Source organism: Monodelphis domestica, chromosome 3, assembly GCF_027887165.1.
Source record: "Monodelphis domestica isolate mMonDom1 chromosome 3, mMonDom1.pri, whole genome shotgun sequence".
Taxonomy (NCBI): Eukaryota; Metazoa; Chordata; class Mammalia; order Didelphimorphia; family Didelphidae; genus Monodelphis; species Monodelphis domestica.
In genome coordinates, this window is record NC_077229.1 from 342,155,139 (window position 1) to 342,168,492 (window position 13,354).

A 13,354-nucleotide genomic window follows, 5' to 3' on the forward strand; every position below is an offset into this window, starting at 1 on the left:
TTTTGGTATATCAATTTTGTACATGTCTTATTATCCTGGCTTTATCATTTGTAAAATGTGAAGGTTGGACTAGATGACAGCATTCATCCAGGGATTTGCAGCTATCTGATTGTGTGCCTTTTCTCAAGGAGACCAAATACTACCTAATAGCAAATTTATTTCTTAAAAGAGTAGATTTTGTGATGACTGTATGCTTTTTCCACAGATGGATTTCTTCCAGAATATTGGATGGAGGGAAGACTCTTTGGAAATGTTCCATCTTGATGATCTAAGAGAGATCTAACCTTATAACATTATTTTTAAAGATGACTAAACCAAAGTTAATTGAAGATGACATAGTTCAAGCTTGAGGATTCCTGATTTCTGATTCTGATTTCTAGCCTCTCTTCCCATTTTTGTTCCCACTGTATTGAAAGAGGGGAAAGCTTTCCTTCTTGATCTCTAAAAAGTTCTTATATGGACTTCATAGTCTTTTAAGTTGTTGCTAATTCTGCATAAATCTGGAAAAAAATTTTAAAACAATCAACATTTGGTAAAGTATTAAGGGAGCAAAAAATTCAGATTGTTGAATAGTTAAGTGAATAATCATTGGAACTATTGGTTTGGTGTCAAGATTGCAAAAAGCTATTTCTTGTTAACAATTTAAATTTTATTGTTTTTTAGTTCTAAGAGGAGGTCCTCTCATAGGAACCTACAGGCTACGGCAGTTTCACCTTCACTGGGGCTCCACTGATGATCAAGGCTCTGAGCACACAGTAGATGGAATGAAATATGCAGCCGAGGTAAGATACCAGATTGTATATTCTGACCTGAACATAGAGAAGATATTTACCTATTTGGTTTGATTTAAGGGGTACTAATAAGAGTCTGTTGCCCCAAATTAGGTCTCCAACCTAGGTGCCCCAAATGCCTTATATGCCTATATTCTTACTTTGGGGCTAGGTAGCACCCCTTTCAGGAACTTAACGACATAAACTTTGGTAAGGAGGAGAACAAATTATTCCTATTTTCAGAGGATATAATGGTTTAATTAGAAAATTCTGGAGGATGAGTAAAAAAACTAGTTATGATGATTAATACTTTAAGTAAAGTAGCAGGGTGCAAAATTAAATCTATTAAAAATCATCAACCTGACTATTTAGTACTCACAAAAACTGGGAGAAAATAATAGAGAAGTTCCATTCAAAAATAACTACAAAATGAATTATCTAAACCTTTAGGATTTAACTTACCTTGCAAGACACATGCAAGGCTTATATTATAAGCAAAACTACAAAATATTCTTTAAAAAATAAAGGAAGACAAGTGATTGGAAAGATCTATATCATTCATAGTTAATTTGTGCCAATATTTTAAAATTATGATACTACTTAATTTACAGACTTAGTGCTATGTCAATCAAATTTCCAAGGGATTATTTTATGCAGTTAGACAAAAGGATAACAAAATATATTAGTAAGAACAAAATTACTAGAATCACAAAAGAAATTTCATGTATATGTGTATAAATATATACATGTACATATATATATATTAGAGAAATAATTTTAAATAAGGACATAAAGGGACTTAACATTATCAGGTCTTAAGTTATAATATAAAATAGTTAGGGGATAGAAAGCTTTCCCAAGTGAAAATTCTATAGCAGACCACATCTTTATTATTCAATGGACTGAAAAGTACAGAAAAATAAAGATCATTTACTTAGAGTTCCTAGATCAAAGATCATAGATCAAATGAAATAATGAAATGAAATAAATGTATATTCAGTGCTTTATAAATCTTAAAAGTGCTATACAAATGCAAGGTATTATTATTATTATTATTATTACTACTACTTATAAAGATTAAAATTAATATCCAGTACTCCTAGTATTATATTTAATAATATTTATTAAATATTTATCTTGAAGTATAAGGAAGTAGGGCTAGCAAAACAAAAAAACTGCTCCTCACTCCTCTGCCATGGAACCAGAGAGCCACTGTGGGTAGAAAAAGAAACTCAAAACTCTCCCCCACGTTCAGAGATGCAAAAAACAGGAAAAGGAAAAGGGGATTATGGGAAATATAGTCTCTAGGGTTCAAGATGCTAAATCAACACATCCCCCTGTGATCCTTTGGTAGACCAGTCTTCCCAATGGATCATGAAAACATAACTAACTTATAACTTTAACTAAAGGTATGTACAAATGTTACAGTTTTTAAAGGGAAATTACAATAATTTGGGAATAAGAGGAAAATAAAAGGGAAAAGGAACAAAACCAATGATAGGTACATTGACAGAAATCCAATTGGGGGCAGTCCCCTTTGGCATAAGAGTATAGGTTCAAAACAAAAGCATTCAACCCTTCCGTCCCCCCAAGTTAAAATTCTCCATATCCCAAAGTTCACTCTGGATCTTCTGATACAGCGTGTGGTCTCTGCAGGCATCTTCATGGTGCCTTCTAGATTCTGGGAGGTAGTCTTTTGTTCTAAATTTGGCTCAAATTCAAGTCAAAGTTCACAAAAATAACATAGCCCCCTGAGGAAAATAACAATACATTCCCCCCTGAGGAGGATACAGGGATGCATGTAGGAATGATACAGGGATACATGGTTGAGTCATAAGGAATATGAATAAAGTATCAAAAAACATCAAGGAATCAAAGAAATTAAAATTAAAAAAAAATAACTTCGGAGTCAGATAAAAAATATAAAAAGAAAACTTGAAAAAAATTCTGGGAAAATGAAAAAAAAATAACTCACAACAGGTTCTTGTAGTGATCCAGGTTCCATAAGCATACAACAATTAGTCAATAACCCAATTTAGTAGTCTGGACCACAGTAAGTTGTCACATCATGAGAGAAAAATAGAAAAAGAGACTAGATCTCAAGACAAATGGGAAATAGAATTTCCTGGTTCAACCCTTTTCTTCTTTTTTTCTGGATAATGGAGCCAGAGCAAATGATGTCATGTGCTTGATATAGAGTGCGGTACAAAGAAATCCTGCATTTAACACATGTTAAACAGCCACAACCTCAAGTCTCCATATCGAGTCATTATACTTTTTGTGCAGAATGTCATCAATCCCAATAGGATTGGTTTGGTTTCCTTCACCTTTTTTGTGCTCGTTTGGCACTTCGCAAATCATGTTCTGTGCTTCTTTGTGGTCCGTTTGTCCTTGGATTAGACATAGTCATTGAGCTAAAGTTTCATAATAGTTAAGTAACTAGTGGCAGGTTGCCATAGTTCAAAGCTTTTTGGGTATTATTTTTTTTTATATGCTAGGTAAATGGATATCTTAGCTTATGCTATTGCAAAAGGTAAAAAGAGTTAAATTTTTTTTCCAATACAAGTGACATGTGTGTCAAAAGCAAAAGCAAGAAAAAATGAGAAAAGAAGGAAAAAATCAAATACTGTATGACATGTAGGAAGAAAACAAAATGCTAAAATTATGTATATTTCACAATTACAGAGGTAAAATATAGGGACTAGTTTTCAAAAAATAAGATTTGTTTCGTCTTTGACTTACCATGATCCACAGTGTGAGTGAAAATAAGGCAGATAAAACAATGTGAGTGCAAACGAGGTAGACAAAGCAATAATACATTCAAGAAAATACAAAAACAATTAGTAAAGGCACAAAATGCTACAAAAGGCACACCATGTCAATATAGGTCACTAATACAGATTTTCTTCTATGAAGGTAGTACCTGTGTGGCCCCACAAGGCAATTTGTGCAAATACAAGGATCAATCAAATAAAGTGTAACAGTATAGTACAAATCCAGCAATAAAGAAGTCTAATTACAATCAGTAGTCAAATACAATCAGTGCAAGCAATTATTCACCACCAACAGAAGGTACTCGTTTTACATGGCTACAATGAATCCATGAGTCCCTCTCTCCATTTTTATGGCTGTTGGTGTAGTTACTAGGATCTGGAATGGCCTGTCATGAGCAGGTTCAGTCGACCCAGTACGTTTGAAATTGTTTATGTACATATTATCACCTGGGTTTAAATCATGAAATGAGAAATCAAGCAGGGGCCTGCTTGAACAGCAGCTCCAAGGTCGTGGAGTTCTTTCAGTTTTGTTTGTAATTGTCTGATTTATGTAGCAATGATTGTATCCCCTCCTAACAGTGAGGTATAGGCAGGGGAAAATGGTTGTGCCTGAATAGGTGGATGTCCAATAGCATCTCAAATGGTGAGATGTGTAAATCACCTCTGGGTCAATTTCAGGCCACTTTAAATGAGTTTCTGTGCATAATTTGCCAATCATGGTTTTAAGTTCTTTATTCTTTTGTTCAACTTGGCTGAAGCTCTGGGGATGATATGGTGTATGAAATTTAGGAGTTATCCTAAGTTATCCCCAGTTATCCCCAGACATGAATAAATTTGAGATAACACCGAATTGGTAAAATGAGTTCCTTTATCTGAGTCAATATGTGCTGGCAGGCCAAAATGAGGAATAATTTTTTTCAAAAGGATTTTAGCAACAAAAGCCGCTGTGGCATGAGCAGTAGGAAATGCTTCAGGCCACCTGGTCAGTTGATCAACTATGACTAGACAAAATTTATACTGTCCAGCTTTTGGCATAGAGATAAAGTCAATTGGTAGTTGCTCAAATGGTGTATAAGCAAGAGGATGTCCACCAAAGGCTTTTCCTCGAAAGGCATGTTGATTAAAGGCCTGGCAAGTACGACAAGCTGTACATACTTTGGAGGCAATTGTAGTTATTCCAGGTGCTCTCCATACTCTTTTAACAGAGTCTACAATATCTTGGGTGTCAAAATGACCATGTTTATAAATAGAGTGACAAATATGGTTATAGAAAGCTTTAGGGAGTAAGGATTTGCCATCTGATGATACCCATAATCTATTTATCTATTTTGCTTTAAATTTCTTCTTCCATTTTTCCACTTCCTTGTCATTATAAGAAAGGGATAGATTGAAATCATCAGTAATTGTTAGTGGCATAATTAATTCAGGGCCTTCTAAGGCCGCTAGTTTTGCTGCGATATCTGCTTGGTTATTTCCCCTGGAGACAGGGTCAGTGTCACCTGTATGTGTAGAGCAGTGAACGACAGCTATAGTTTTGGGGAGCTGGATGGCAGAAAGAAGTTCAGTAATAAGGTTTGCATTGGCAATACATTTTCCAGCTGATGTTAAGACTCCCCTCTGAAGCCATAGCATGCCAATGGTGTAGTGGGAATTGTGACTCTCTTATCCTTTGTAATAAGACAGACCCGTTTCAAAGCTGTGAGTTCTGCACCCTGTGCGCTTATATTTGAGGACAAGGAATCTGACCACAGAGTATCAAATCCAGTAACTACTGCAGCTCCTGTATAGCACACACCATCCCTCATAAATGAAGAACCATTTGTAAATAATATTAAATCCAAATCATTCAAAGAGGTGTCCAACAAATCATTATGAGGTTTATCAACAGTGGACACTAAAGATGCACAATTGTATAAAAGTTCTCTGGAAATTGGTAAATCAGGGAGCAAGGTTGTAGGATTAAGAACTCCAGTGTTTGAGTGTGATTTGTTCATAATTTAATAGGGTTATCTAATATCTAGTAATCCTTTGGTCAGTAAATGCTTGTGTCCTATGTCTTAATAACAATGCTTTGACCTCATGTGGGCACATTATGGTCAGAGGGAACCCCAATACCAGATTGGCAGATTTTGTTATCATCAAAGCTGTGGCAGCTACTCCTCTAAGGCGTGGTGGTGCTCCAGCAGCTACTGGGTCAAGTTGGGATGAATAATAGGCTACTGGGTGTTGAGCAGGTCCCAAACTTTGAGTTAGAACACCTGAAGCTACCCCTTTTTGTTCATGGACATATAAGGTAAATGGTTTATCATAATTTGGCATGTGTAGAGCAGGGGCAGACAGCATAGCTTGTTTTAAATTTGAAAGAGCTGTTCTGTTTCCAATTTAAGTGGTTCAGGGACTAAGTTTTTTATGAGTGCTACAAGGGGCTTAGTGATTTCCCCATAGCAAGGGATTCACTGCCGACAAAATCCTGTTGCTGCAAGAATAGCTCTCAAGTGCTTTTTAGTGGTAGGAGCACTTAACTTTTGGATATTTTCAATACTCTTGGGAGAAATTAAACAGGACCCAGCAGTTAAAATAAAGCCTAAATATTGTATCTTGGGGAGACAACACTGAACTTTGGCCTTGGAGACCTTGTGACCTCTCTTATGTAGCTCTAAGAGGAGGTGTTTTCTATCCACTTAGCATGCTTCAGTGTTTGGTGAGGCCAAGAGTAAATCATCCATATACTGAATTAAATGATTGTATTTAAATTTTATGGCATCTGTATCAGCAGTTAAGAATTGTGTGCCTTCTCAGACCACAATGCAATAAAAATAACCTTCTCAGAACACAACGCAATAAAAATAATAATTAGTAAGGGTACATGGAGAGATAAATAAAAAATTAATTGGAAATTAAACAATATGATTCTCCAAAACCAGCTAGTTAAAGAACAAATCATAGAAACAATTAATAACTTAATTGAAGAAAATGACAATGGTGAGACATCCTTTCAAAACCTATGGGATGCAGCCAAAGTAGTACTCAGGGGGAAATTTATATCCTTGAGTTCATATATAAACAAATTAAGAAGGGCAGAGGTCAATGAATTGGGCATGCAAATTAAAAAATTAGAAAGTGAACAAATTAAAAATCCTCAGATGAAGACTAAATTAGAAATCCTAAAAATCAAAGGAGAAATTAGTAAAATTGAAAGTCAAAGAACTATTGATTTAATAAATAAGACTAGAAGCTGGTACTTTAAAAAACAAAATAGACAAAGTACTAGTCAGTCTAATTAAAAAAAAGGAAAGAAAAAAAACAAATCAACAGTATCCAAGATGAAAAGGGAGACCTCACCTCTAATGAAGAGGAAATCAAGGCAATCATTAAAAACTACTATGCCCAATTATATGGCAAAAAATATGGCAATCTAAGTGATATGGATGAATACTTACAAAAATATAAATTGCCTAGACTAAAAGAAGAAATAAATTACCTAAACAACCCCATATCAGAAAAAGAAATTGAACAAGCCATCAAAGAACTCCCTAAGAAAAAATCCCCAGGTCCAGACAGATTCACAAATGAATTCTATCAAACATTCAAAAAACAGCTAACTCCAATACTATACAAACTATTTGACAGAATAAGCCAAGAAGGGGTTCTACCAAATTCTTTTTATGACACAAACATGGTACTGATCCCAAAGCCAGGCAGGTTAAAAACAGAGAAAGAAAACTATAGACCAACCTCCCTCATGAACATAGATGCAAAAATCTTAAGTAGGATACTAGCAAAAAGACTCCAGCAAGTCATCACAAGGGTTATCCACTATGATCAGGTAGGATCCATACCAGGAATGCAAGGATGGTTCAATATTAGGAAAACCATCCACATAATTGACCATATAAACAAGCAAACTGACAAAAATCACATGATTATCTCAATAGATGCAGAAAAAGCCTTTGACAAAATACAACACCCATTCCTATCTAAAACACTAGAAAGTATAGGAATAGAAAGGCCTTTCCTAAAAATAATAAACAGTATATACCTAAAACCATCAGCAAACATCATCTGCAATGGGGAAAAACTCAAAGCCTTCCCAATAAGATCAAGAGTCAAACAAGGATGCCCATTATCACCTTTATTATTTAGTACTAGAAACACTAGCAGTAGCACTTAGAGAAGAAAAAGAAATTGAAGGTATTAAAAGTGGCAATGAAGAGATCAAGCTGTTACTCTTTGCGGATGATATGATGATTTACTTAAAGAATCCTAGGGAATCAACCAAAAAGCTAATCGAAATAATCAACAAGTGTAGCAAAGTTGCAGGATACAAAATAAACCCACATAAGTCATCAGCATTTCTATATATCTCCAACCCAGTTCAGCAGCAAGAATTAGAAAGAGAAATTCCATTTAAAGTCAGCTGAGACAATATAAAATACTTAGGAATCTATCTGCCGAGACAAACACAGGAACTATATGAACACAACTACAAAACACTCTCCACACAATTAAAATTAGATCAAAATAATTGGAAAAACATTGATTGCTCATGGGTGGGACGAGCTAACATAATAAAAATGACCATCATACCCAAACTTATCTATCTATTTAGTGCCATACCCATTGAACTACCAAAAAACTATTTTACTGAATTAGAGAAAACCATAACAAAGTTCATTTGGAAGAATAAAGGATCAAGGATATCCAGGGAAATAATGAAAAAAAAATACAAAGGAAGGTGGCCTTGCAGTCCCAGATCTCAAACTATATTACAAAACAGTGGTCATCAAAACAATTTGGTACTGGCTAAGAGACAGAAAGGAGGACCAGTGGAATAGACTTGGGGTAAATGACCTCAGCAAGACAGTCTATGACAAACCCAAAGTCCCCAGCTTTTGGGACAAAAATCCAGTATTTGATAAAAACTGCTGGGAAAATTGGAAGACAGTGTGGGAGACATTAAGTTTGGATCAACACCTCACACCCTACACCAAGATAAATTCAAAATGGGTGAATGACTTGAATATAAAGAAGGAAACTATAAGTAAATTAGGTGAACACAGAATAGTATACATGTCGGACGTTTGGGAAGGGAACGGTTTTAAAACCAAGCAAGAGTTAGAAAGAGTCACAAAATTCAAAATAAATAATTTTGATTACATCAAATTAAAAAGTTTTTGTACAAACAAAACCAATGTAACTAAAATTAAAAGGAAAGCAACAAATTGGGAAACAATCTTCATAACAAAAACCTCTGAGAAAGGTCTAATTACTCAGATCTATAAAGAGCTAAACCAATTGTACAAAAAATCAAGCCATTCTCCAATTGAAAAATGGGCAAGGGACATGAATAGGCAATTTTCAATTAAAGAAATCAAAACTATTAATAAGCACATGAAAAAGTGTTCTAAATCTCTTATAATCAGAGACATGCAAATCAAAACAACTCAGAGGTACCACCTCACACCTAGCAGATTGGCTAACATGACAGCAAAGGAAAGTAATGAATGCTGGAGGGGATGTGGCAAAATAGGGACATTAATGCATTGCTGGTAGAATTGTGAATTGATCCAACCATTCTGGAGGGAAATTTGGAACTATGCCCAAAGGGTGATAAAAAGCTGTCTTCCCTTTGATCCAGTCATAGCACTGCTGGGTTTGTACCCCAAGGAGATAATAAGGAAAAAAGACTTGCACAAGAATATTCATAACTGCATCCTTTGTGGTGGCCAAAAATTGGAAAATGAGGGGATGCCCTTCAGTTGGAGAATGGCTGAACAAATTGTGGTATATGTTGGTGATGGAATACTATTGTGCTAAAAGGAATAATAAAGTGGAGGGAGTCCATGGAGACTGGAACAACCTCCAGGAAGTGATGCAGAGTGAGAGGAGCAGAACCAGGAGAACATTGTACACAGAGACTGATACACTGTGGTACAAGAGAACATAATGGACTTCTCCATTAATGGCTTTACAATGTCCCTGAACAATCTGCAGGGATCTACAAGGAAAAAAACTATCCTCAAGCAGAGGACAAACTGAGGGAGTAAAAACAGCGAGGAAAAGCAACTGCTTGACTACAGAGGTTGAGGGGACATGATCGAGGAGAGACGCTAAATAAGCACCCTAATGCAAATGCCAACAACAAGGAAATGCGTTCAGAGCAAGGACACATGTGATACCCAGATGAATCACGCGTCAGCTATGGGAGGGGTGGTTATGGGGGGGAGGAAAAGAAAATGATATGTTTCCAGTGAATAATTTATGAAAATAACCAAATAAAATAATGTTTTAAAAACTTAAAAAAAAAAACCTAAAAAAAAAAAGAATTGTGAACAGAGTAGGGCTGTCCATGAAATCTTGGGACAGATGAGCCCAGGTCCAGTTGGAGCCCTTCTAGGTAAAAGCAAAGATATGCCTGGAGTTCTCATGTATGGGTATAGAGAAAAAAGCTGAGCACAAGTCTACTATTGTAAAGTATGTAGTTGTGCTAGGAATAGAAGAAATAACAGTGTGTTAGAAACTACAGGGCATCTCTTTATAACATGATTGTTCACAGCTCTCAGATCCTGAACAAAGTGATAGAGGTGCTTGCCATCGAGCCCCAGTTTTGGCTTTTTATTGGGCAGGATGTGTGTATTGTATTCAGATTTACAGGGAATTACGATTCCTTGGTCAATCTGGGAATTTAATCCTGGTGTAATGCCATCAATTGGCATTCCTTCGAAAGAGGGTACTGAGGAATGGAGTGAATTTTAAATTAAATTTCAAAACTATTCCACCCTAATCAGACTGTACTTTAGAAGATCTGATTTAGCTATTTCCTGATCAGTAACAATGGAGATACTTGGAATAACAGAATCAGGTCTTGGAAACTCTACATTTCTCCATCCTTCTTAGTTTAACAAGATTAGGAAGGTCTGCGTCAAACTCAAGATTTAATTATCCGAGGAAATGGCCTTCAACAGACATGTGCAGAAAAACGGACAGACCCCTGGGCTGTCCTAAGTCAAGCTAAGCGATCATTGGTACAGATGAGATTCAGGAATGTGATGTAAAACCATCCATATAAGGCATGTCACTTCCTCTCTCTTGCACTTTCCCTGGAGAGGTGACTCTGGCTGAGAGTGTGCTAGGTGTTTCAACATCTTGGAATGTTGTTTTGCCCTTGAGCTGATTCAGGTTCGGGCAGCTTAGCTGAGCCCCTTTGGAGGTCAGGCTGATTCTTTCCTCCTTCACACTCAAAACCTTACTTTCTAGATCTCCTAATCTTCATGCTTGGTACTAGCCCCTTCCTTCTTCCTTCTTCTTAATCTCCTCCACTATATCAATTAAATCACCATAAAATTGCCAGCTGAGTTTGGGTATTTCATTAGGATTTTACGAATAAAATCCTTGGTGACCAAATAAAATTATTACACTGAGTCTCAACCATAATTTTAACCTTTACAATGGAAGGAGGTGGGCTAGATGTTGTTTGAATTTGGACAGGGTCAGCTGATTTAAGTAGGCCAACATCAGAAGATGATATGGCCCAGAGAGACTCAGGTATATCATTTGGAATCTCAAAAATAGGAGTTTTCTTTGTTTCATGAGTATCTGGAAGAACTACAGGGAGTAAAGTTAAGGATTCCTCAGGCAGTTCCAGTGTCATAGAGCCATCTGGAGAGCAGGTTATTGTGACCCTAAGCTTGCATAAAAGGTCTCTCCCCAGCAAATTTAAAGGGGAACCAGGCATTAGGAGGAAACAGTATTCCACACTAAGGGATCCTATGGACAGTATTCTAGGGGAAAGCTTGGGAAACTTTAGGGGTATCCCTGATACCCCCCCTGACATTAACTGAGCCAATGGAACTGCAATACGAATCAGGTGTACTTTTTAATATAGACCAAGAAGCTCCAGTGTCCAAAAGGCAATCACAATAGGTGTTACCAACCTTTAATGCTACATGGGGCTCATTAGTATGGGGGGCAGTGGATACGGACAATGGGCAGTAAGATGTTAGGGTCTGGAAAATCAAAGGTTGTATCCTCTGATTCCTGTGGCCTTCCACCCCCCCCCCCCCCCGTACACCTTCATAATCTTTGGGTAGTACCTTGGGCTTCCCCTTGAAGGGCAGTAGCTCCCTGGGTGGTTTTGGGGCAAACTCCACTCAAAATATAATGTCCTGGGGTTATTTGGTATGAATTTTCAGGTACCCAATTCATCTCCCTAGGATTATTATCTGTCCTAAAATTACAATTCCTGAAATCACCATTATAATTATCATTCTTGTAATTGTTCCTATAAAAAATTCTCCGGTTGGTATAGTTCATCAGTATCCAGGAAAAATTCCTACAGTTCATCATCATATGGCCCTTCTTGTGACAGAATTGGCAGGTAATGGATTGATAGGTTCTTGGAGAGGGGCTAGCACCATTGGTTGATTGGGTTCTTGGTAAGGGGCTAGCACCATTGGTTGATCCTTATGCCCTTTGTTTTGTTTATTAGTCTTTTCCTCCAAAATTTTGATGTGTTTTCTCACGGTTTCTATGATATTATTAGCCTCTTCCTGTTTTTCCTTTTGTCCTTTAAAGACATAAGAATCAGTGTTTTGCAAGTCTTTAAGGTCCATCTGAGGCCACCGTGGGCAATGCATCTTAAAATAATCTTGAACCACCCTGCAAGAGTTGTTGACAAAAATGTCTCCTTATTTGCTTAATATCTTTGTCTTTAGAAATATCAAGGCCTAGATATCGACCCCCAAGCTCAATGAGCTTATCCATGAATTGTGAGGGTGTCTCATTTTTTGATTATCTAAGCCTTTCAAATTTTGACCATGCTTCTGTGTCCTTGGAGCATTCTTGCATAACTGTTATAATGGTGTCCCTACAATGATGTAATTGCAACTGGTCCATGGTACTGCTATAATCCTATGCAGGATCCTGAGCCAGCCAGTGTGGTGTACTACACCCCTGGGCCTTGTTAACATGAGAGATGATTTTATTTTTTTCATGTTCCATTAGAAAAACATTGAGAAAATTCTTAACAGTCTTATAGGACAGGTCATATTGATAAAAAATATCAGCCATCTTCTTGGTTGTTAGATTTAAAATGGTTGAGGTCTTAAACTGTAGTGATTAAAATAGTGGAAGTTATAAATTGTGATAGATATAAGAGAGGGTGAGTAAATTTGACCGCAGAAATATGTTTCACTACAGTGTCTTGGTTTTTAAATCAAATATAAGGTGGTCGCCAGGGAAATATTCCCAATTATTCAATTACTCAAGTCAACTGGGTTTATAGAGATTTTTAATTAATACAAATGTGGAATTAAAGAAAGAGAGAAAGAGAGAAAAAGGAAATAAGTATGAAGGGCCTTAAGCCAACATGGCCTAGACCTGAGGCTTAAGAGAGAGATTAGTCAGTCAGTCTTTTAACACTCACCACAAGGTCTGTTTAAGCAAGGATTCTAGTGACACCAGGCCAGCTCCATCTCAGCTGACTTCACCAGAGAGAGTTCCAAAGGGCCTCTCTCCAGAGCCTCCAGAGGGACAGAGTCCCCTCAGAGGAGCTCTAGCGAGATCTCCTTTAGAGATTGTCCTCCAAGAGCTTCCCTTCTCCAGAGCCTCTCTCAAGAGATTCTTCTCAAGTGATCCTCATCAGAGATCCTCCAAAAGGATTCCTCAAGAGATTCTGCTTTTTCTTATATAGGGGTTTTTCTCCTATGTCACCTCCCCTAAGTCCTTACGTCTACCAATCACTGTAGACGTTTTCCAAAGGACTGCCCATCTGAATTCCTGCTAAGTTGACAAATCTCAGTAAGTCTGAAC

At 36.9% G+C, this 13,354-nt stretch overlaps 1 protein-coding gene across 6 annotated transcripts in view; it reads left to right on the forward strand.

The window, feature by feature from the left end:
• Window positions 1-13,354, forward strand: part of LOC100018677 (carbonic anhydrase 13) — a 97,920-nt gene that overhangs the window by 49,025 nt on the left and 35,541 nt on the right. For all 6 annotated transcript variants that reach the window (XM_007486885.2, XM_007486886.3, XM_016431445.2 and 3 more), the window contains one exon: window positions 664-782. In XM_007486885.2, the coding sequence (XP_007486947.1) occupies window positions 664-782 (119 nt within the window). The remainder of the gene's footprint in view (window positions 1-663; window positions 783-13,354) is intronic.